This window comes from Loxodonta africana, chromosome 1, assembly GCF_030014295.1.
Source record: "Loxodonta africana isolate mLoxAfr1 chromosome 1, mLoxAfr1.hap2, whole genome shotgun sequence".
Taxonomy (NCBI): domain Eukaryota; kingdom Metazoa; phylum Chordata; class Mammalia; order Proboscidea; family Elephantidae; genus Loxodonta; species Loxodonta africana.
Genome location: NC_087342.1, coordinates 30,707,644 through 30,730,422, shown reverse-complemented (window position 1 = coordinate 30,730,422; position 22,779 = coordinate 30,707,644). Strand labels below are relative to the sequence as shown.

The 22,779-nt window shown below is 55.1% G+C and overlaps 1 protein-coding gene and 2 non-coding genes across 6 annotated transcripts; all 3 read left to right on the top strand.

Moving 5' to 3' along the window:
* Nucleotides 1-1,463: 1,463 nt before the first annotated feature.
* On the top strand, nt 1,464-22,388 carry EIF4G1 (eukaryotic translation initiation factor 4 gamma 1). 4 transcript variants are annotated; one of them, XM_064278982.1, is made up of 33 exons: nt 1,464-1,589; nt 2,403-2,459; nt 2,684-2,777; nt 3,080-3,166; nt 4,251-4,427; nt 4,661-4,760; nt 5,827-5,939; nt 6,753-6,845; nt 7,051-7,117; nt 7,407-8,225; nt 8,497-8,585; nt 8,676-8,862; nt 8,953-9,086; nt 9,182-9,340; nt 9,507-9,689; nt 9,887-10,084; nt 10,797-10,943; nt 11,131-11,367; nt 11,522-11,626; nt 11,743-11,902; nt 12,102-12,202; nt 12,997-13,099; nt 13,336-13,438; nt 13,669-13,901; nt 14,022-14,140; nt 14,244-14,416; nt 14,704-14,829; nt 15,197-15,278; nt 17,269-17,367; nt 17,477-17,611; nt 18,649-18,730; nt 18,849-18,989; nt 21,771-22,388. In XM_064278982.1, exons 3-33 carry the CDS (start codon nt 2,718-2,720, stop codon nt 21,950-21,952), a joined length of 4,794 nt encoding a protein of 1,597 aa, XP_064135052.1. In that variant the 5' UTR covers nt 1,464-1,589; nt 2,403-2,459; nt 2,684-2,717; the 3' UTR covers nt 21,953-22,388. The 4 variants fall into 4 exon arrangements, with proteins under 4 accessions (XP_064135052.1, XP_064135013.1, XP_064135085.1 ...); XM_064278943.1 differs by having other exon boundaries at nt 9,504-9,689; XM_064278958.1 differs by lacking the exon at nt 2,403-2,459 and having other exon boundaries at nt 1,493-1,589; nt 9,504-9,689.
* Nucleotides 8,284-8,363, top strand: LOC111751468 (small nucleolar RNA SNORD66). The gene has a single exon (XR_002786586.1). It is a non-coding gene; the product is annotated as a small nucleolar RNA SNORD66 (small nucleolar RNA).
* On the top strand, nt 11,952-12,027 carry LOC111751467 (small nucleolar RNA SNORD66). Its single transcript, XR_002786585.1, has one exon. It is a non-coding gene; the product is annotated as a small nucleolar RNA SNORD66 (small nucleolar RNA).
* Nucleotides 22,389-22,779: the final 391 nt, after the last annotated feature.

Here is a 22,779-nt window from a genome sequence, read left to right as displayed (position 1 = left end):
ATATTTGTTTGGGGTTGAGATGGGGGAGTCTGTTCACGAATTCAGGGAGAAGTGACAAATTCCTATCTGAACACACGCAATTTGAGATGCCAGTGGGACAATTAGGCAAGGACGTCTTTTAGGTAGTACCTCGTTGTCACTGGAGTTTGAGCGTGGTTTCTGAGTTAGGAAGTCACTCTCATGAAGGCAGTAATTATTTGTCAGTGCATGGATGAGTCTCCTTAGGGACAAAGTAGAGAAATGAGAGAGCAGAGTCCTACATGACAACAATCACAGAGCGCAAATGAGCGTTGCGGAGAACACCAGATCCGTGTGTTTATTCTCCTCCAGGTGTCTCTTTTGGTCTTCGGAGCTGCTGCCCTACTTCTCTTAAAAGCAATGACTATTGGGTATCTTTGTGCCTAAGTATGCCCACCCTACAGCTGTACTTTCTTGATGGGGGTGATAATGGGGGCTGTTTTATGACACCCTCACCTAGCTACATCAAGTCCTGCAATATATATCAGGCTCTGCTTCCGAAAGGTCACAGTCTTGAAAACCCCGTGGAGTACAGTTCTACTCTGCACACATGAGGTTGCCATGAGTTGGTATTGATTCGATGGCAACTTTTGTTTTTATTTTGAGGTAACATATGTGCCGTGTAGATAGACCCTTTGCTAAATGTCTAGGCATTGTTTCAAACACTTTCACATGTACTAACTAATCCTCAAAATCCAATAGTGTAGATGTCATCATTGAGAGAAAGCATGGTGGTTAAAAGCTCAGACTTGATCCACACCACCTGGTTTCAAACCTCCCCATTTTACATCTTGCCCAGAGTCCTCAGGTAGTAAGCAGGTAGGTAGGTGACAGCCACGTGGTAAGTAGTGAAATCAGGATTAAAAACCAGTAAGTGAGTTGGACTCTAGGGCACTCCCGTCTGGCTTCCAAGATCTTTCTGGTGCCAGGCAGGGGTTTTGGGATTGACTCTCTGGTCATTATTCTCAGCAGTGGGTTTTTTTTGGGTTCCTTGATTAGCTTTTGCCCCTCCCAGGAAGGGGTTGATCTTTGTATAAAATAAATCTACTCTTGCTAGTCTCCTAGTTAGAATGTTTCAGTCCTTTCAGGGTAACATTCAATCTCCTTTGTTAACGAGCCTTTCAAGCATCTAATCTACATTACCTCCAAAGACTGTATAATTCGCATTTCTTTGCATATTGCACCATGATTTACTTAGCTAGGACTCCTTAATTTCCATATTCTCCGCACTTCGCCTTGCAGTTAGTAGGCACCCAGTAAAGTCTCAATGGAGTAAAGGACCACCAAACAGAGACGCACAAGGCAGCTCGTCTGGAGTTCCACAGTCCGGGAGGGGACATGGGGGCGGGCTGTGGCTGTCACGTGACGGGGCGGGACAGAGCCATGTGCTCCGCGGCGCCCTGCGGCCGGGGCGAGGCTCCTCCCCCTGCGCCGGTCACGTGGGGCGCCGGCTGCGCCTGCGGAGAAGCGGTGGCCACCGAGCGGGATCTGTGCGGGGAGCCGGAAATGGTTGTGGACTACGTCTGTGCGGCTGCGTGGGGCTCGGCCGCGCGGACTGAAGGAGACTGAAGGTAAAGCCGCCATGTCCGGGCCCGACCCGGCCCCCCCACCCCCTCCCCCCGCATCCGCCGCCATCCGGGCCGGGACCGGCCGCCCTGCGCCGCCGCCCCGCCGCCCCGGCCCCGCGGCCCCAGCCCGGGCCCCGGCCCTCCAAGGCGCGATCCCCGGCCCACGTGTGCCCGGCGCGGCCCGGCCTGGCTGCTGGGCGGGGGCGAGGGGGCGCGGGGCCGGAATGTGCGCCCCCGCGGGCTGGGAGGGCGCCGGGCTCGCTGGCCGGGACGTGCCACCGCGGCCGGCCCGGGGAGGCCCCTCGGCCCGCCGGCACCGCGGCTTCTCGGCCCGGCGCCCCCTCCCCCTTCGCCGCCGGGCCGCCGGGAAGTGACACGTTGTTCTTTGGCACTGGCCGGCGCTGCGCAGGGAGGGCGCAGGCAGGGCGGCGGCGGCGGGCAGGGAGGAGCCCCCGGCCGCACCCGCCCTCCGGGCCGACCCTCGCTTGCCTGAAACCGGCTCTTCCTCGGCCGCCGCTCGCCAGGCCTTTTAGGGCCCGGCGCCCGCCCTTCCTGGCCTCGGCTCCTGGGCGGCGGCGGGCGTCGCCTCCGGCCTGCGCGGTGCCCCCGCGGCTGCTCGCGGCAGGCGTGCCTTGTGTGTCCCCGGGCCGGGCCCCGAACCCGGTGTCCCCGGGTGGGGGGTGGGGACGCCACGGCCGAAGCGGCTAGCTCCGTTTGTGAGCCGGGAGCCTGGTGCCAGCGAGACCTGGAATTTCCGGTCTGGTTGGTCTGGGGCCCCGCGGAGCCGGGTTGATACCCCTCACCTCCCAACCCCAGGCCCTCGGATGCCCAGAACCTGTAGGCCGCACCGTGGACTTATTCTTAACCGAGGGGGTGAGTGAGAGCGCCGTTTCTGCAGGTCAGGGGGGTGGATGGCGGTGATGCGGGCTTGACAGCATGTTAGTGGGTACACACAGCCTGGGTCGTTAATGCTTCTTCACTCCCTTGGTGCCTCTGCGGCTCCGATTTGGACCCATCCCTTGCTTAACCCTTCCCCCACTCCACTTGCCTTAAACTTGGGTCTCTTCCTCTTTCCAAGCTCCACTCTTTCCCAACAGGTGTTGGGGGGACCCTGATGTGGCACCAAATGAAATGAACAAAGCGCCACAGCCCACAGGCCCCCCGCCCGCCCCATCCCCTGGACTCCCACAGGTAATTAGGGAGGGAGGCTGAGGAATTAGCAAGGACCAGAAGGGTGTAGGGAAGGCCAGGCAGCCGGTCAGGAACAGGTTCCAACCTCTGGATTTTCCCACCCCCATCTGCTTCAGGGCAAAGTGCAACGGCCTGTTGCCAAATTGAGACAGGGCCCCTGGGCTGTTCCCAGGGGCTGTCCTGGGGAGGGGGATGTGGACTGCTGAGGCCTTGCCACAGACTTACCCCCCTTACTTCACCAGCTTGGGTTTCTGCCCCACCCGGGTGTCCCCACTTGCTGAACTCTGGTCTCCCCCCTTCAGCCAGCGTTTCCCCCGGGGCAGACAGCGCCGGTGGTGTTCAGTACGCCACAAGTGACACAAATGAACACGCCTTCTCAGCCCCGCCAGGTGAGGGGCCGTGGGGAGGGGAGCAGGGGGCCTGGGTGGGGAGCTGTGGCAGTCTCGGGCCAGTTCGGGTCTCAGATGGAGACTACGGAGGCCATGTACCTGGTTCTCAGCTCCTGACACTTGCTCTGTGTTCTTCCGTGCAGCCCTGCACTTTGCGTTGTTGATTCCTTAGGTGGCTGGCCCCTTGGGGAGCGTGCAGCCGGTGGGGGTGGCGTTCCCGGGGACCTGGTGCTGCTGAGGACTGGAGGCAGTGCTTTGGGCCCTGGTGCCAACTCCTGTTTTCCTGTTTCTTTACCGGGAGGTGGACATTCCTCTTCCCTGCTTTCTCTTTGGAGCGGCCAGAGAATCACTCCAGGTGGTTCTTGCCCTCCTCTGTTCCCCAAGTTCTTCTTCGCTAAGTGGGAAGATTTTTGCTTTACTTCTTCCACATTTTCTGTTCTCATCACCTTGGGGATAATTCTCTTCTTTCCTGTCCCCATGTGCTCTCAGGGAGGATTCAGGTCTCTGCAGGTAATTCTTCTTTCCTAATCCTGGACCTCCTCCTGGCCTCACCCCACCCTACACCCAGTTAGGGGTTAGATCCAGGGACTGGGGCCCTTCATGGTGGGGACTTGGTTGTCGTCCAGGCTGTCACTGTAAGGCTGACCCATAATGCATGTCAGTGGCTAAGTTTTGCAGCGTGCGTGCATATCTGTCTGGTGACTGGGAGACTTGCATGTTAGGGGTTACCTCCTCAAGCACCTTAGGGTGGAGCGGTGCATGCTGGGGAGTGTTTGCCTGAAAGGGCCTTCCTTCAGCGTGTGGCATCTGGGTGTTAGGAAGCTTCTGCAGAGCACTAGTCTGGTGGAGGTTACGTGAGTGTGCATGGCAGTGAGAGGGTAAACACGTACAGAGTGCAAAGCCTGTATCTGAACACAGAGGACATGTGTGAGTACAGGGGGCCAAGTGGGTCTTGGAGAGTTGGATCGCTGTACTCTGGCGCCCCCAGGGCTCCTCTCCAGACTGTAGCAACATTGTGGAATGGCCAGCCTGCAGTCCACTTCCTCCCCTTCCCTATGCCAACGGCCTTCCTCCCTCCTGACAGCACTTCTACACTAGCCGGGCCCAGCCCCCGAGCAGTGCCGCCTCCCGAGTGCCCAGCGCAGCCCCTGCCCGCCCTGGCCCAGCTGCCCATGTCTACCCTGCTGGATCCCAAGTCATGATGATCCCCTCCCAGATCTCCTACCCAGCTTCCCAGGGGGCCTACTACATCCCTGGACAGGTGAGGCTGGAGGCTTGGGAGCTGGAAGCCATAGGGCCTTGTCCTCCCAGTCCTCGCCCCCGCCCCTACCCTGACTCTCCTGTCCCATCTCTTCTCTAGAGGTGGGGCTTCCTTTGGTCATTGCCCAGAGTCAGCTTGTCCTGTCCTGCCCTACATTCTCTTTGTAGGCTCATGGGGTGCCTATAGCTCCCTAAACTCGTGTTCTCCCTGCCCCTTCCCCTTCTCCCCACCAGGGACGTTCCACATATGTTGTCCCGACACAGCAGTACCCCGTGCAGCCAGGAGCCCCCGGCTTCTATACGGGTGCAAGCCCTACAGAGTTTGGGACCTACGGTAAGCGGAGGCGGGGGGGGAGTCAGGTGAGAGTGTGTCCCAGGGAGTATCTAAACTCATCTGATTTCTGAACAGAAGACCCGGGTTTGGCTCGTGGTGTGCACATGATAGGGTGAATAGGTGGTAGGGATTGGTGCTTGGTTTCAGCTAGTGTTGGTGGTGGGGAGAAGATTCGTTCCTATCGTCAAACAAGTTGGAGTCCTCCCCAGGTCAGGGAATAAGATCAGGTGCCAGCTTGACACTCCTTCCATGGTTTAGGGGAGTCCTGTACACGGACTTGGGGTTTTTTCGTATGTATTTTTCATTTATGTTCTAGGGAAGGATTAGTCTGTCCTTTATGGCAGTGGTTTCCAAAATTTCTTGATCACTGTCAGGAAAAATTTTAAGTATGTACTTTTAATGCATATATGTTTTTGGTTGTTCGTGCATACATATAACTTGAACAAGTAATACAGTTCTGTTGTCGGTGGAAATGAGCCAGTGGAGATCATGAATGAGACTTAAGAAATATAGCCCACTTTGGAGACCATTGCTTTAAGGAGTGGATTTTAACAGATTCTGGGCCCCCTTCAGAACGTCCCTTTTTGGCTCTTTGCCCCTTAGCTAAGGGCTGGAGACTGGAACTGGATTGCGCTGGAGTGGAACAGGGCTGGCAAATCGGTTTTTCTCATTTGTAGCCAAAGACCTGATTCTGTTTCAGGTTAAGTAGTCGCTGCTCCCTCAGAGTGTGTGGCTATGCTGTGGGGGTGGGGTGGCTCACACAGTGCCTTCCAGGGTGGAAGAGGAACAGATCTAAGCCCTCCTGGTAACCTGTGTGGTGGGGAAGGACTGCATGCTTACAAGGCATGTGTGTCAGTGTCAGGAGTTCTTGTAAACGCAGCTCAGACTGGTTTCTCAGCTTTGATAGACACTTAATTCCCTGGGGGAGGAAGGCGGGGCAGGGCAAGGGGCCGCCTGTGGGTGATGAGAGCTTCTGGGGGTGGGAGGCGTTCAAGCAGGCATTTGTATATGGTTGGGCCCTGACGCTGCCACCATTCTTCCTGTCCGTCTCCCCCTTCCCTCCAAGCTGGCGCCTACTACCCGGCCCAAGGCGTGCAGCAGTTTCCCGCTGGTGTAGCCCCCGCCCCGGTTTTGATGAACCAGCCACCCCAGATTGCTCCCAAGAGGGAACGTAAGACGGTGAGTAGCAGCAAGGGGCTCTGGGACGTCAGGAAGGGGGAAGAGCAAGGTCAGGAGGTGCCGGGGCGTTGTGGGCCAGGGAGGAGGAAGCTGAAGGAGGTTCTTGGCTGAGAGTGGGCAGAGAGTGAGGGTCTGTGGAGTGCTTGGCTTCTATGGAGGGTGCTCACATTTCAGTGTAGAGAAGCTCGCAGGAAGACGAGTGACCGGTGGGGAGATTCCTGAGACCTGGGCTCTGGGGGGCCACAAGGACTAGGCTTGGTTTGGGGTTTCTGGTGGCTTGCCTTTGGAAAAGGTTTGTTTTCTGTGTCCCCCCTCCCCTACCTTCCCGCCCCTCCACCCTGGAAGCTCTTGAGGCCTCCGCCTCTGCTTAGTCCTCAAGCCCTGGGCATGGCGCCCAGAATAGGGTGCCAGGGCTGGGGAAGCCGCTGAGTCACCCTGGCTCCACCCACTGGATCTGGGCCCTGCCCCTAGAGATCAGACCAACGAGCCACAAGTGAGCTGATGGGTGCCAGGTGGGGGTCCTGCACCCTGTGGAGGGCAGCCACTGACTTGGGGACTGCTGGCGGGCAGGGGTGAGAAAGGGAGGGGCATTGTGATGTCCCGGCAGCTTTGTGAGGTCAGGGGTCTCCTAGGGTGGGGGCCAGGGCAGGGACTACAAGAGCAGCCGGATGGCTTAACAGTAGAACTCATGGGCTTCCTGGCACCCACCTGCCTGCTTCCCATTGGGTGCCGGGGGGGTGGCCTGGAGTCTTAGGAGTGGGGGCAAGGTGGAGAAGTAGGCTCCCCACTCATGACATAGCTGTCTTTCCCCAGATCCGAATTCGAGATCCAAATCAAGGAGGGAAAGATATCACGGAGGAGATCATGTCTGGGGCTCGTACCGCCTCCACACCCACCCCTCCCCAGGTACCGCCTGCTCTTGGAGAGATGGCTCTGGCTGGGGTGGCTGTTTTGCCCTGGACTACCAAGCCTCTTGAGCCTTGCCTTCCACTAAGGGCTTTATTTCCCTGCTTTCCTGGATTTCTAGGTAGAGCTAAAGTAAAAATGGCTCTAGGGAAGAAGGGTGTTGGGAGTCTTCAGGGCAAACCTGGTAACCCTTTGTGTCCTGCAGACGGGAGGCGGTCTGGAGCCTCAGGCTAACGGGGAGACTCACCAGGTTGCTGTCATTGTCCGGCCAGGTAGGCAAGCAGATGGAACAGAGCTTTTCTGGGGAAAAGGAGTGTGACAATTTATAACGCTGAGGGGTGGAGTGACCTGAATTGGTGTCAGAGAAGAATGACTTAGGCTTCAGTAGTAGGATTTTGAGAGTGGATTGGGTTTGGGGTAAAAAGGGCAGATAGCTTAGGTGGGAAAAGATTGAGGGGGAGGCATTAGGTTAGGGGTGGCTTGGCTGGGAGGAGGAGAAGGGGAAGCAACAGCCGTGAAGGGCTTGCCTTTAATTGCTTATTCTTCCTTCCTGCGAGGCAGACGACCGGCCACAGGGAGCAATCTTTGGGGGTCGGCCAGGGCTGCCTGGCCCAGAGCACAGCCCTTCAGAATCCCAGCCTTCATCACCCTCTCCGACCCCATCACCACCTCCAATCTTGGAACCGGGGTCTCAGCCTAATCTTGAAGTCCTCTCTATTCCTGGGGACACTGTAACGACAGGGATGAGACAGATGTCTGTAGAAGAATCAACCCCCATGACCCATGAAGCTGGGGAGCCATATTGCCTCTCACCAGAACCCCCTGCCCTCTCTGAACCCATACTGGAGGTGGAAGTGACACTTAGCAAGCCAGTTCCAGAACCTGAGTTACCTTCCAGTCCTCTCCCGGTTCCCACCCCCCTCGCATCTCACAAGGTGGAAGTTCTTCACGAGCCCAACGGGGTGGCTGCATCTGAGGATCTGGAACCAGAGCTGGTGCCGAGCCCCGAGCTTGCCGCTCTCTCTCTGGCTTGCCCCTCCAAACCCCCCGTGCCCATTGCTCCAACTGCCCAGCCCGAGGAATTGCTCAACGGAGCCCCCTCACCGCCGGCTGTGGACTTGAGCCCAGTTAGTGAGCCGAAAGAGCAGGCTGAGGAAGGTACAGCGCCAGTGGCTCCCTCCACCATCCTTGCTACCACTCCAGCTGTGGCACCTCCAGCTCCTTCCCTTGCTCAGGAGGAGGAAATGGAGGAAGAAGAGGAAGAGGAAGAAGAAGGAGAAGCTGAGGGTGAGAAGGGAGGAGAGGAATCACTCCCCCAGGAGAACAACCCTGCCCCAGCCCACCTGTCCCAGAATCTGGAGGCGGCAGCAGCACCCCAAGGTAAGGTGTGGTTGCTGGGTGGTGGAGATAGGGCAGGCTGGGGGATGTGGCTCCTTGTTGCCATTGCTGACTTCCCATTTGTGTTGTTGTGTCTGGGCCACAGAAGGCCTGTGGTGGAACCCAGATAGAGCTGACGAAGGAATTGGCAGCCTGGAGAGGGTGTGATGGAAATGTAGACGCTGTACTGCGGCTGCTTTTCAGTTTTCCCAGGGGTTAAGAGTACTAGGTAAATTATTCCCACCTTCATTCTGTTTCCTTTTTTTTTGAAAAGTGGCAGTGTCTGTGCCAAAGAGGAGACGGAAAATGAAGGAGTTGAATAAGAGAGAGGCTGTGGGAGACCTCCTAGACGCCTTCAAGGAGGTAAGGGAGCAGGTGGTGGTGGAGGGGAGAGGACAGAGTATGGCTAGGTGGGGTCATCTGCAGCTTAATGCGGATGTTCTCTGGTCGCAGGTGAACCCAGGACTACCAGAGGTAGAAAATCAGCCGCCCGTGGGCAACAACCCAGGCCCAGACAATGAGGGCAGCAGCTTGCCTCCGCGGCCTGAGGAAGCAGATGAGACCTGGGACTCAAAGGAAGAGAAAATTCACAATGCCGAGAACATCCAGCCTGGGGAACAGAAGTATGAATATAAGTCAGGTACGTAGAAGGAAGGGCTGAGGGTGGCTGATGACACTTGCTGGGGCCCCAGGAGACAAAAGCGTGGTGGCTTCTCTGCTCTTCTTGTAGATCAGTGGAAGCCTCTAAACCTCGAGGAGAAAAAGCGTTACGACCGGGAGTTCCTGCTTGGCTTCCAGTTTATCTTCGCCAGTATGCAGAAGCCAGAGGGCTTGCCCCACATCAGTGACGTCGTGTTGGACAAGGTTGGTGGGCCTGGATGGGCTGGGGAGGAACCTGAAATCCTGAAGGAGTAGTCAGCAGCTGCAGTCCCCTAACACCACGGCTGATCTCTTTGCAGGCCAACAAAACACCACTGCGGCCACTGGATCCCACCAGACTACCGGGCATAAATTGCGGCCCAGACTTCACTCCACCCTTTGCCAACCTTGGCCGACCGGCTCTTGGTGCCCGTGGGCCCCCCAGGGGTGGGCCAGGTGGGGAGCTGCCCCGAGGGCCGGTGAGTGGGACTGCTTGGAAGGCAGGTGGGCCTGGGCTGTGGGGGTGGTTGGCTCCCTTGTGTCTTCTTGTTGGGGGCTGGGGGTAATCTGTCCTGGAGATGCGATGGTGTCACGTGTTGTGCTGACTAGTCCTGTGTCATGTCCTCATTCGTTGCTTATTAGCAGGCTGGCCTGGGACCCCGACGCTCTCAGCCAGGCCCGCGGAAGGAACCACGTAAGATCATTGTCCCAGTGTTGACTGAAGACATAAAATTGAACAAAGCGGAGAAGGCTTGGAAACCCAGCAGTAAGCGGACGGCAGCTGACAAGGACCGAGGGGAAGAGGATGCTGATGGCAGCAAAACCCAGGTACTGGCAAAGCCTGGCTCTCGGTGCCTGTTCCTTCTCCCTAAGCTCTGCCCTCCAAGCTGGTGCTGCCTGCTCTGTTTCTGTCCGTCCTCAGCGGCACATGGCTAGCCCCCAGCACCCTCTCTTGTCCTTCCCTGTGGCCTCTGTTGCGAGAACCTCACTGGATCCGGGTTTCTTCTCTGCCCCCGTTCCCCCAGGACCTGTTCCGCAGGGTACGCTCCATCCTGAATAAGCTGACGCCCCAGATGTTCCAGCAGCTGATGAAGCAGGTGACGCAGCTGGCCATCGACACCGAGGAGCGCCTCAAGGGGGTCATCGACCTCATCTTCGAGAAGGCCATCTCAGAACCCAACTTTTCTGTGGCCTATGCCAACATGTGCCGCTGCCTCATGGCGGTCAGTTTCCACTGTCCTTGAACCCACTCCTGTTCCCCCGGCTTTGGAGTCTGTCTAGCATCCTGCTCCTCCTCCAGCCTGTGCTGTGGGTGGTAGTTAGGAGGAGGCCCAGTGGGGGCCAGAGGCCTTACTGGGTCAGGTAGTCAGAGACCCCTAGAGGGCCTTCAGGTCCCCGGGTGATGCAGACAGTTTGCACCCAGCTACTAACCTAACGGTTGGCCATTCTGACTCACCCAGCAGCACTGTGGAAGAAAGGCCTGGTGATCTGCTTCCATAAAGATTAAAGCTAAGACAACTTTATGGAGCAGTTCTGCTCTGGAACACACGGGGTTACCACGAGGCAGAATTGACTGGATGGCAACGGTGTTTTTTAAGAGGACCTTTACTGTTCTAGGAACCCTGGTGGCGCAGTGGTTAAGTGTTTGGCCTCTAACCAAAAGGTCGGCAGTTCGAATCCACCAGCCGCTCCTTGGAAACCCTATGGACGGTTCTACTCTGTCCTACAGGGAGGGTCTCTGACTTGGAATCAACACAGTAAAACATTGGCAGTTTGAATCCACCAGCCGCTCCTTGGAAACCCTATGGGCAGTTCTACTCTGTACTGTGTGGTCGCTATGAGTCGGAATCAACTCGACAGCAACGGGTTTGGTTTTTTCTTTTGTTTTTACCAGCTCTGGTGTAGTCTGAGCATGGCATTCTCTTTGACCTACAGCTGAAAGTGCCCACTACAGAAAAGCCAGCGGTGACTGTGAACTTCCGAAAATTGTTGTTGAATCGATGTCAGAAGGAGTTTGAGAAAGACAAAGACGACGATGAAGTTTTTGAGAAGAAACAAAAAGAGATGGACGAAGCTGCTACGGTGAGAGAAAACCTCCGCCCACTCCACCCTGCCTGCCACCTCCTCCACCCAGCTATCCTGAGGCCACTCAGCTGTAGAATTTTGGGTGGGGGGTGAGCAGCGTCTGGGGGGTGTTTCTCTGCCTCAGGAGGATTTAGTGGAGTCGCTGAGTGCCTCCTCGACCTGATTCCTGTTCTCTGACTGGCAGGCAGAAGAACGAGGGCGCCTGAAGGAAGAGTTGGAAGAAGCTCGAGACATAGCCCGGCGGCGCTCTCTCGGGAATATCAAGTTTATCGGGGAATTGTTTAAGCTGAAGATGTTAACTGAGGCAATAATGCATGACTGCGTGGTCAAACTGCTTAAGAACCACGATGAAGAGTCCCTTGAATGCCTTTGTCGTCTGCTCACCACCATTGGCAAAGATCTGGACTTTGAGAAAGCCAAGGTGGGGCTCACGGGTACTAGGAGACCTGGGGTGTTGGAGGAGGATGGGCTGAAGTGTGTTGGGCCCTTGGGCCAGGGTCACCAAGCCACAGAGATGGAGCTGAGGGCCTGCAGTTGGATTTTAGGTGTTGGAAGTTCCCTTTGCTCCTTTCCAGCCTCGAATGGATCAGTATTTCAACCAGATGGAAAAAATCATTAAGGAAAAGAAGACGTCGTCCCGCATTCGCTTCATGCTGCAGGACGTGCTGGACCTGCGACGGGTATGTGTCCTCTTCCGCTCCTGGTTTGCCGCCTGACTCGCAGCTGCACGTGCTGCCACAAGGTGGTAGTCTCACGACCCTGAGGTAACTACTCTGTGACTGGCTTGTCCCCACAGAGCAACTGGGTGCCACGCCGAGGTGACCAGGGTCCCAAGACCATCGACCAGATCCACAAGGAGGCCGAGATGGAGGAACACCGGGAGCATATCAAAGTGCAGCAGCTCATGGCAAAGGGCAGTGACAAGCGCCGGGGCGGCCCTCCAGGCCCACCCATCAGTGAGTTCAGGGCTGGGCTTGAGACGGGGTGAGGGCCTGAGGGGTATGCTTCCACTGATGACGTCATGTTAGTGCCACGTGTCTGGGCCACTGAGACTCCCTGATGGAACTGAGGATCTGAGGAAGCCTGGGTGGTGTCGGCTCGGGGAAGCGGCTGGCACTTACCCATTACCCCAGTATGCCCTCCTCTTTGTCCCAGGCCGAGGTCTTCCACTTGTGGATGATGGTGGCTGGAACACAGTCCCTATCAGCAAGGGCAGCCGCCCCATTGACACCTCACGACTCACCAAGATCACGAAGGTAGGGGTGGTGTGTGCTGGAGGGGGCAGTCTTGGTGGTGGGGAGGGTCACGGGGGCTCAGGTGGTATTAGGCACACATTTGAGGGTTAGTTCTCCTTTTCTGAGGTGGGAAGGTGACAGCTAAATTTTTTCTCTCAGTTTGGTTATGTTGCCAGACACACAGTTGCCATGCCGCCCAGCTCTAGGGTGGGTGCGCACTGGCCCAGGCCCGGGCCCAGCAGGTTGGCAGTCACACTGTGCACCATATCTGCCTGTCACCTGCCTCTGAACATCCCACCAGCTAAGGCTGCTGTTTATATTTTTAAATTATTGAAAAAAGGTAGTGGTATTTTGCGATGTGAAAATTCTAATTTCAGTACCCATAAATAGAACTTTTCTGTAAGACAGCAGGCCCGTTCCTCTAAGTACCACCTATGGCTGCTGTCATGCCATGATGACAGAGAGTTGAGTAGCTGCAAACACGACTCTGTGGTCTGCAAAGCCTAAAACGTCTTCTGTCTAATCCTGGTGGTGTAGTGGTTAAGTGCTGCTAACCAAAAGGTGGGTAGTTCAGATCCACCAGGTGTTCCTCAGAAACTCTCCGGGCAGTTTTTACTCTGTTTTGTAGGGTCAGTACAAGTCAAAATCGACTCGAATGGCAACGGGCTTGGGGTTGATCTGGCCCTTCGTAGGAAATGAATGTCTGTGAGCTTCTGGTCAAGGCCACTCATGGCCTGTGTGGCCGTATGTGGTGGTGTTGGCTGGGGGCTTGGGTCAGGTCAGTCCATGATTTTCCTCTCTTTACTCTTTCTCAGCCTGGTTCCATTGATTCAAACAACCAGCTCTTTGCACCTGGAGGGCGACTGAGCTGGGGCAAGGGCAGCAGTGGAGGCTCGGGAGCCAAGCCCTCAGACGCAGGTAGGGAGGCTGCTGAAGAGCAGGGTGGTTATTCATGTGAGTGCTCTGGAGGGCTGAGCCTTGTCTACAAGGGAGCCTTTTATACAAGGTAGTTAGGTGGTACCAGGGTGTGCACTTAGACTACCGGCTCAGCTGCTTTCTGGTGGGGGCTGGGACCAAGTGTGCGTAACTGGGAGGTAAGAGAGATACGCAAGGAAGTGGAAAGAGATTTTAACCTAGCTTTTCTGCCTCTCCAGCATCAGAAGCTGCTCGTCCAGCTACCAGTACCTTGAATCGCTTTTCAGCCCTTCAGCAAGCAGTACCCACAGAAAGCACAGATAACAGACGTGTGGTACAGAGGTGAGGTTTCTTCCATGTCTTTGTCTTCCCCACCGAGAGTGCTATGGTTGAGTCCTGGTTGTCTCCATAGGACTTCCTTACACCTGGAATGCTTGGGGCCCCTGGCTGAGGTTAGGGGAATATCCTGCTGCTGAGAACAGGCTCCGGCAGTTGTTCAGCGTGTCGGGCAATGACGCGAGAGAGCACCTGGGCGGTGCAGGTGGGGGACAACATGCTTCTCTGTCTTCCAGGAGTAGCTTGAGCCGGGAGCGAGGTGAGAAAGCTGGGGATCGGGGAGATCGCCTAGAGCGGAGTGAACGGGGAGGTGACCGTGGGGACCGGCTCGATCGCGCACGGACCCCTGCCACCAAACGGAGCTTCAGCAAAGAAATGGAGGAGCGGAGTAGAGAGCGGCCCACCCAGCCTGAGGGACTGCGCAAGGCAGCTAGCCTCACGGAAGATCGGGACCGTGGGAGGGATGCCGGTGAGGGCCCAGGAGAGGAACAGAGGAGAGGGGTGTTGGCTAATTTGGGACTCGCTGGTCCCCAAACAGCATTTGCTGGCCAGCTAGAAGTGAAGAAGCTGTGTTTTGTGCTCTCCGCAGCGAGGCGAGAAGGTACCCTGCCCCCAGTCAGCCCCCCGAAGGCCGCGCTCTCTGAGGAGGAGCTGGAGAAGAAATCCAAGGCCATCATTGAGGAGTACCTCCACCTCAACGATGTGAAGGTGGGCGAGGCAGGGGGCTGAACATGGAGAAAAGGGCTGATACCATGGGTGTGGGGTCTGGGCCAGGCTGACGCTCTCTCCCTTCCGTGCTCTCCCCCTGCAGGAGGCGGTACAGTGTGTGCAAGAGCTGGCCTCCCCCTCCCTGCTCTTCATCTTTGTGCGGCATGGTGTCGAGTCCACGCTGGAGCGCAGCGCCATCTCTCGTGAGCACATGGGGCAGCTGCTGCACCAGCTGCTGTGTGCTGGGCACCTCTCCGCTGCTCAGTACTACCAAGGGTATGATCTGCTTCTCTGGCTCCCTCCCTCGCATGTCCACAAATTTCCCTCCTGCTCTGCAGGACCCCTTGAGCCTTGGGTGAGGGTGTAGGCCCCTAAACTGGTCCTGGCCGACACTCCTGGTGGGATGTGACACACCTAAGGACAAGAGATGATGGCCCACGTCTAGAAAACGTCCCTGAGACGCTCCACGGTTGATCCTTTAACCATGCCGGGTCGCCCAAGAAGCTGGGTGGGGGCCCAGCTCATCTTCTCTAGAGTAACTCGACTTTGAGTTCCCGTTGCAGGCTGTATGAAATCCTGGAATTGGCTGAGGACATGGAAATCGACATCCCCCACGTGTGGCTTTACCTGGCGGAACTGGTAACGCCCATTCTGCAGGAAGGTGGGGTGCCCATGGTGGAGCTGTTCAGGTAAGCCCCCCGCCTTGGTGAAATTCAGGGTAGGTACAGGAGAAGGAGCCCTGGTGGCACAGTGGTTCAGTGCTTGGCTCCTAACCGAGAGGTTGGTGGTTTGAACACATCAGCCACTCTGCAGGAGAAAAAGAAAGATGTGTCAGTCTGTTTCCGTGTAGATTATAGCCTTGGACACCCAGTGGGCCGGTTCTACCCCGTTCTGTAGGGTCGCAGAGTTGGAATTGACTTGACGGCAACAGGTTTGGTTTAAAGACAGGTGGCAAGGGAAAGTGTCAGGAGGTGTGGGTGACTAGATGCTGGGTTTAAGGAGGGATGATGGGCAGTGTTGAGACGGCTTGTGAAAAATGATACTTTCTTCTCATAGGGAGATTACCAAGCCTCTGAGACCCCTGGGCAAAGCTGCTGCTTTGTTGGTGGAGATCCTGGGGCTTCTGTGTAAAAGCATGGTGAGTGAGAGGTTTTCTGAGAACATACCACCGTGAGGTTTGGCCTGCTGGCGGTGGTCTTGAAGTCTCCTGGTCCTTGTGGTGGGGGTGATGGTGATGGTAGTATGGCATGGGTACCTGGGAAAGCAAGTGTCAAAGCTGGCAGTCTCCCTCAGACGGCTTTCTGTCTTGAATTATGGCCAAGGCTGGAGGAGAATCAGACGCTGACGCCTGATTGATCTGTTCATTCAGCTCGTGTTATTTGAGCATTTATTGCATGTTTATGTACTAGGCACTGGGCGGGGACACAGCCCTGAATAAAACAGGAAACTAGTTGGCAGAGAAAAAAGTAAGAAATGACAGTTTAAGAAAAACAACAGTATGAGACAAAGCATGAAGTAAAATAGGGCGGACTGTCTGAACATGTGTGGTTGCAAAGGAGCATCCACTGGTGATGTTGTAGACAAGGCTCCCCTGGAAGGGTCCTGAAGCTGCTTTGTGAGAGTCGATGGTGATGGGCAGGCATCGCGGCATGGAGGTGGGAGGAGCCAGGTCTGGTGAGGTGTTCAGTGGTGAGAAGTCAGAAATGTGCCATTTCAGAAGAGCTTGGCTATCTGGACCTGGAGGGATGAGACTCGATGAAAAGGAGCTGTTGTCTCTGCATGATTGCTGTCCTCTTTAACACTTTAGGTAGAGATCTGTACCGGATGATGTCTGGGTAGAAAAAGCGTATGTTAACAACTCGTGTGATTCACTGAAAGAAAAGGAGCTGTAGATGCATTGCTGTTTATGCACTGCTGAGAAAGAAAAGACTTCAGAGTCACACTTTGAAGATGTAGTATTATCAGTAGGAGTACAAACCAATTTTAGTGGTGTTCAGATGGGAAGAAACGGACATGTTTAATCTCCAGGAGCCACGATCATCTTTTGTTAGGGGCTGATGTCATCAGTCCCAGTATCTGTTGGTGGAAGTGAGTTAGTTGGGTAACGTGTTGGTAGAGAGTAAAGTAAGACGTAACAGCTGAAAACGTGAGCTAAAACTGACGAAACGGCAGAGTGTCTGGTCGGTGATGGTGAAGCTGCTTCGTGAAAGTTAACGGTGACTGGCAAGTGTGAAGGTGGCAGGCCTCTTGCCCCTTAGAGAAAATGGGCTCTCACGGCTGTTCTTGTGATGATTGGTGATCTCTTCTTTCAGAACATAGGAATCAAATAAGCATACTTGTTAGCAGTGAGCCTTTCCCATAAGCGTTTATCTGGAGTAATGAAGAACCAAGAAAAAAAAACTGGGTGAGATTAGAAAGTTAGGATGAGGTGTTTGGATTTGGTGGTTTACCTTTCTGAGGCCCAGTAATTCTTAGGAAATACTATAAAAGCTAGCTGACGTCTTTCTTGCGACCTAGAGGTCATTTCCCCCGTCCTCGTCTTAGAGCAGGAGTCCTTGCGTGGTGCAGAGGATTAACTACTCTCGACTACTAGCCAGGTTTGCAGTTCGGGTCTGCCCATCAGTCATTGAAAACCCTGTAGAGCACAGTTCTGCTCTGACACACATGGGGTCACCATGAGTCAGAAACTAGGGGGAAGCTGGTACTGATAGTCTTCAGCACTGTGGTGGGTGAGGTCTTTATCTGGGTGGTTTTTTGGGTGGTGTTTGGGCCCTGCCCCGTAGACATGGAGGGACAGGAGCACAGTGCCTGTTTGGTACCTCTGGGGGATCTTTGGAGCCATGGTGGCACAGTGGTTAAGAGCTATGGCTGCTAACCAAAAGGTCGGCAGTTTGAATGCACCAGCCGCTCCTTAGAAACCCTGTGGGGCAGTTCTACTCTGTCTTCTGGGGTTGCTGTGAGTCGGAATTGATATGACGGCAACGGGCTTGATTTGGTGGGGTATGGCACCTTCAGCTCTACCAGGCACCCAGTGGACTTCCTGTAAATACTTGCTGGGTGACTGGGGTGGGGCTTGTAGGTCCTTGGAGAGAGAGACAGGGTTGCTGAGTAGGTCTTGTGTTTTCCAGGGTCCCAAAAAGGTGGGGACGCTGTGGCGAGAGGCTGGACTCAGCTGGAAGGAATTTCTCCCTGAAGGTCAGGACGTCGGTGCATTCGTCGCTGAGCAGGTTTGGGGCTGGAGTTCACTGTTGCATTTCGGGCCGGGCATTCTTCTCCCCCTTGCTTCGTCTCCCACACCGTGCACTTGACCTACTATCTGGGCGTTTCTGGTTGTAGAAAGTGGAGTATACTCTGGGAGAGAAGTCAGAGACCCCTGGTCAGAGGACGCTCCCCTCCGAGGAGCTGAGCAGGCAGCTGGAGAAACTGCTGAAGGAAGGTAGCAGCAACGAGCGGGTGTGTGACTGGATAGAGGTATGTTTTTCCTGGCTGTTAGGGGAGAGGGATGAGAGAGAGGAGGTGGTTTTTAAAAAAATTTTTATTGTGCTTTCAGTGAAAGTTTATAAATCAAATTAGTCTGTCATACAAAACCTTTTGTACACCTTGCTATGTACTCCTAGTTCCTCTTTCTCTAATGAGACTGCACATTCTTCTCTCCACCCTGTGTTTCCGTGTCCATTCAGCCAGCTTCTGACCCCCTCGGCCTTAACAGCTCTTCTCTAGACAGGAGCTGCCCACATAGTCTCATGTGTCTACTTGAACCAAAAAGCTCACTCCTCAACAGTATCGTTTTCTATCCGATAGTCCAGTCCAATCCCTGCCTGAAGAGTTGGCTTTGGGAATGGTTCTTGTCTTGGACTAATAGAAAGTCTGGGGACCATGACCTCTGGGGTCCTTCTAGTCTCAGTCAGACCATTAAGTCTGGTCTTTTTACTAGAATTTGAGGTCTGCATCCCACTTTCCTCCTGCTCCATCAGGGACTCCATGTTGTGTTTCCTATTGGGGCAGTCATTGGTGGTAGCTGGGCACCATATAGTTCTTTTGGTCTCAGGCTGATGTAGTCTGGTTTATGTGGCCCTTTCTTTCTCTTGTGCATATATTTTCCTGTGTCTTTGGTTTTCTTCATTCTCCTTTGCTCCAGGTGGGTTGAAACGAACTGATGTATCTTAGATGGCCACTTGCTAGCGTTTAAGACCAGGAGGCATTTTTTTTTTGGTGTGAAAGGGGTAGGAGAAGTTTCTGGGTGGCACAGGCAGTTAAGCACTCGAGTACTAGCTGGAGGGTTGGTGGTTCAAACCCATCCAGAGATGCCTCGGGAGACAGGCCTGGCGGTCTGCTTCTGAAATGTCACAGCCTTGAAAACTTTACGGAGCACAGTTCTCTGTTACACGTGGGGTCACCATGCATGGGAAACAACTAAAAGGTGACTTGGAGCAGCAAGGCGGGTTGGGAGTGGGGACTTAGGGGCACAGTCTGGATTCATGCATGGACTCTTTATCTCTCCTGCACAGGCCAACCTGAGTGAGCAGGAGGTAGCGTCCAACACGTTAGTCCGAGCCCTCATGAAAACCGTCTGCTACTCTGCAATTATCTGTAAGAAGAGCCAGGGGGATGGAGGGCGAGGCACGGCGGAAGGGAGGTTTGTCTTTGCCTCCTGGTTCTGAGCCAGGCTGAGGCGTGTTTTTCTGCTCACCCCTCTCTCTCCCTGTAGTTGAGAACCCCCTCCGAGTGGATGTTGCGGTGCTGAAAGCGCGAGCGAAACTGCTGCAGAAATACCTGTGTGATGAGCAGAAGGAGCTGCAGGCACTCTACGCCCTCCAGGCCCTCGTGGTGGCCCTGGAACAGCCTGCCAGTAAGAGCCAGGCCGCAGGGAGGGGGCCGCGGTGGGGGGCTGTCAGACGGCAGGAGGTGGTGCGACGACCCAAGAAAGATGGGCAGTCACTCTGTGGAGAGCAGAATGCCCTGATGGTTTGGTCCCTTCTCTCCCGTATGACATTGGTTTCCTTACCTACAAGCAGAAGGAGCCTTGAGGTTAACTACCTCATCAGTGCCTAGTCATCTGCTAGGTGCCAGAAGTACAGAGGTGATACGGGATCACCTCTCCAGGTATCTCGTGCCTCTCTGTGGTGTGGGGCTGCGGTGCCTTGTCTGTCTTGTCTTATTTAGTCGTCACAGCTGCGGTCAGGGTAGATGGCATTACCCCTTATCCTAAGACCGAAGCTTAGGTTAACCTGCCCGGAGTTGTACTTGTTCAACAAGTGGATGTGCACTGGGCGCTGGGATGTTAGCGGTAACTGAGTCAGGCACCGTTCCTGTGCTGGTGGAGACCGCCATGGAGTCAGCAACAGTGTGCCGAAGGTTGGAAGATGAGCCCTGTGGGGTGTACTCTGACGGGATACACCTAGTTGGAGGGATGGTGATGGAGAAGCACTAAATGACAAGTGGGAGGAGGAGGGGAAAACTTTAAATGAAGGAACGGTGGGTGTGAAGGCAGGCGTAGCAACCAGGCATAAGTGAGGCAAAGTGGGGCTGGAGACAGGGCTGTGGGCCAGTCATGCAGGGTCATGGGAAGAGTATTTGGCCTTATCCTATGGGCAGTGGAAGGCCTTGTGGGATTTTAAGTAGGGAATAAGAAAACAGGTTTTGGTTTTAAGGCTGTCCTGTGGTTAGTGGAAAGAGTGGTTTGGAATGGCTGAGGATGGCTGTGCTGTGTGTGGCCTATGAGGAGCGTGTTGGTGATGGCTGACGGCAGTGGAGTTGAGAGGAACGAGCAGGTTCAAGAGCTACTTAGGAAGTGGAATTGATAGCTTTTGGTCAGTGGCCTGGGAGGGGGCCAGTGAGGGATTAGAATCAGTCAAGGATGACTCCCAGGATGGTTTCAGCAGGTGAAGCCGTCTGGTGGCGCTGTTCACTGCAGTGGGGAACACTGGATCAAGATGAGTTTGATTGTAAGGGTTTGTGGTCCCAGGGTGGTTGGGGATCAGAGATGTCACGTAAACACAGATGGCTATCTGGGACAGTTTGAAGGGGTGGGGGCCTGGAAAGGAGAGTGAAGCGAATTCTAAGAGTATATGGGATTGCCTTAGGGAGAGTGACAAGGGTCTGGAATAGAACTCTGAGGAGGTGGAGGAGCCAGAGGTACAGACCAAAGGAGCACTGGGTGGGCCCTATAAACGAAGGACAGGGTAATTTTAGCTGAGGGAAATAGTAATGCTGACTGCTGCTCGACACTTCCATAGGAGCAGGCCTGAAAGTCAAGGGCCTCTGGAGCATAGAAACACAGAGGTCACCCTGACAGACAGTATTTGGTGGCGCATGGGGCAGAATATGGATTAGAAAAGATTGAGGAGCCCTTGAGTGAGACTAGAAAAAAAAAGTGTAGACAGAATCTTTGGGTGTAAGAGATTGTGATTGAAGGGGAGGTGGGTGCTTTTTGTGTTTAGATGGCAGAGATTGGGGCTAGAATATACAGGACAAAGTGGATAATGGATTTATGGGGTCCCCAGGGTGAATGAGCATGGAGTTCGGAGCATAAGCTTGCAGGGTTTGCTCTGGCTGTTGCTGTGGGATGGGCTTGGGAGGGGGCTGTGGATTTCAGGGTGGGCATACCCTGAGGAACATCCTGGCTGTGGCTTTTCATAGACGGCTTAGTCAGGCTTTCACCCAGGTCTGGCCTAGATCTGTGCTTTACTCATCTCACTCTGCCTCTCTTTGCTTTCAGGAGTGTGAAGTTTAGTTTGGAAAGACAGGACAGGACAGAGAGGTGAACGGAGCAGCTTATGTTGGGGGTGGGGGGTGGGGGTGGGGTGGTATTACAGGACAAATGCCTGGGAAGGCTGCCAAGCAGCCAGGGGGTGGAAGAAGAAAGGTCAGGTGCCGGGGTGGTGGAGTGGAGTCTTGAAGGAATTCATCAGGAAGGTGAGAAGACAAAGGATGGACCTTGCAAAGAGTGTAGCATGTAGGAGCCTGGACACCAGCAAAGGGTGTGTTTGTTCAGGAGAGTATGGGTAGTAAGTGAAAACTGGGAATAAGTTCGTCAGGACTCATGCTGTTTGGGGGCGGGAGCTCTGGTGGCCCAGTGTTTAAGAGCTCAGCTGCTAACCAAAAGGTTGGCAGTTTGAATCCATCAGCAGCTCCTAGGAAACCCTATGGGGGAGTTGTACCCTATCTGTCCTGGAGGGTCACTGTGAGTCAGAATTGACTCAGCGGCAATGGCTTTGGTTGGTTTTGTAGTCTGTTTGGGGGCCAGCGAATGTTCCAGTTACACTCTTGATGTTCGTGAGTGAACTTTTATGATTCCCCTAAATTCAGGACTTTGCATGTTATTTTCCCTATTACATGTGTCATGGGTGGAGAAGGTAAAGTGGCAGAGATGAGGCTAGGCTGGTTTGTAAGGTTTGTTCCATGGCCAAGTGACTCATTCCTGCACAGCAGTCTTCTCGGATCATAAGATCAGCATTCCATCTGAGACCTAGTCACCCGGGCATGGTCAGACCCTTAACTGCCAGGACTGTGGGTCAGGTCCTTGTTGTAACAGTGGCACTCTTGCCCTCCATTCCTTCGGGAGAGATCCGTGGGGATGGGCTGGGTGGCTGTGGCCAGCTGCCTCTAACTGCAGTCCGCCTGTTTGCAGACCTACTCCGGATGTTTTTTGATGCGCTGTACGATGAGGACGTGGTAAAAGAAGACGCCTTCTACAGCTGGGAGAGCAGCAAGGACCCTGCTGAGCAGCAGGGCAAGGGCGTGGCCCTTAAATCTGTCACCACCTTCTTCAAGTGGCTTCGTGAGGCCGAGGAGGAGTCTGACCACAACTGAGGGCGGGTGGGGCCGGGGACTTGGAGCCCCATGGACACGAGGAGGGCCCGGCCAGCTGCCCGGACTGCAGGGGGGCGGCAGCGGCGGCGGCGGCATGGGCGCCTGTAGTGCGGTGTGTCTGAGCTAATAAAGTGGCTGAAGAGGCAGGCTGGCTTGGGGCTGCCTGGGGCCCCCCTCCAGGATGCTGCCAGGTGCCCCTCCCCTCCCCCTGGGGCACAGAGATATATATAAAATCTTGAAATTTGGTGTGTCTTGGTGGGGGGGGGGCACCACTGCCTGCCCCTGGGGTCCTTTTTTATTTTCTGAAAATCACTCTTGGGACGGCTGTCCTCGCTGCTGGGGGCATATGCCCCAGCCCCCACACCACCCTTGCTGCTGCCTGGGCAGGGGTAAGGGGGGCACGGTGCCTGTAATTATTAAACATGAATTCAATTAAGCTCACTGCCTCTCTGCTTTATAGCCTGCTCCCTCTGAAGAAGGGTGTGGATCGGTGGGCAGCCTCCTTTCCAGAGCTGGCACTGTAGCACTTCCCTGTGGCCTGGCACCCCTCCTGCCTTCCCCTGTCCACGAACTCGGGGGCTGGAGGGAAGGGGAGACGGGTAGCTGTGGGGTGTTTAATGGACCTGCCCCGCCGGCCAGAGTGATGCCGACCTGTATGGAAGCCCTGGCCTTTCGGGCTTCCAGTTCTAGCCTGTAAAATGAGGCGTGTGGATGCAGCTAGGTTTTCGGCCCGCGTGTAGTGTGAGCGGGGCGTGTAGTGTGAGCGGGCGGTCCAGGCCCGGAGCTGCCTCCTCCCCGGACTTCAGGACCTGCCGAGGTTCTGGGAG

Excerpts from the sequence above, each read along its gene's own strand:
- EIF4G1 (XM_064278943.1), top strand. The coding sequence starts at position 2,718 with ATGAACAAAGCGCCACAGCCCACAGGCCCCCCGCCCGCCCCATCCCCT. Across the intron at positions 10,085-10,796 it reads TGTGCCGCTGCCTCATGGCG|CTGAAAGTGCCCACTACAGA; the intron begins GTCAGTTTCCAC and ends TTTGACCTACAG. Across the intron at positions 18,990-21,770 it reads GGCCCTGGAACAGCCTGCCA|ACCTACTCCGGATGTTTTTT; the intron begins GTAAGAGCCAGG and ends GCCTGTTTGCAG.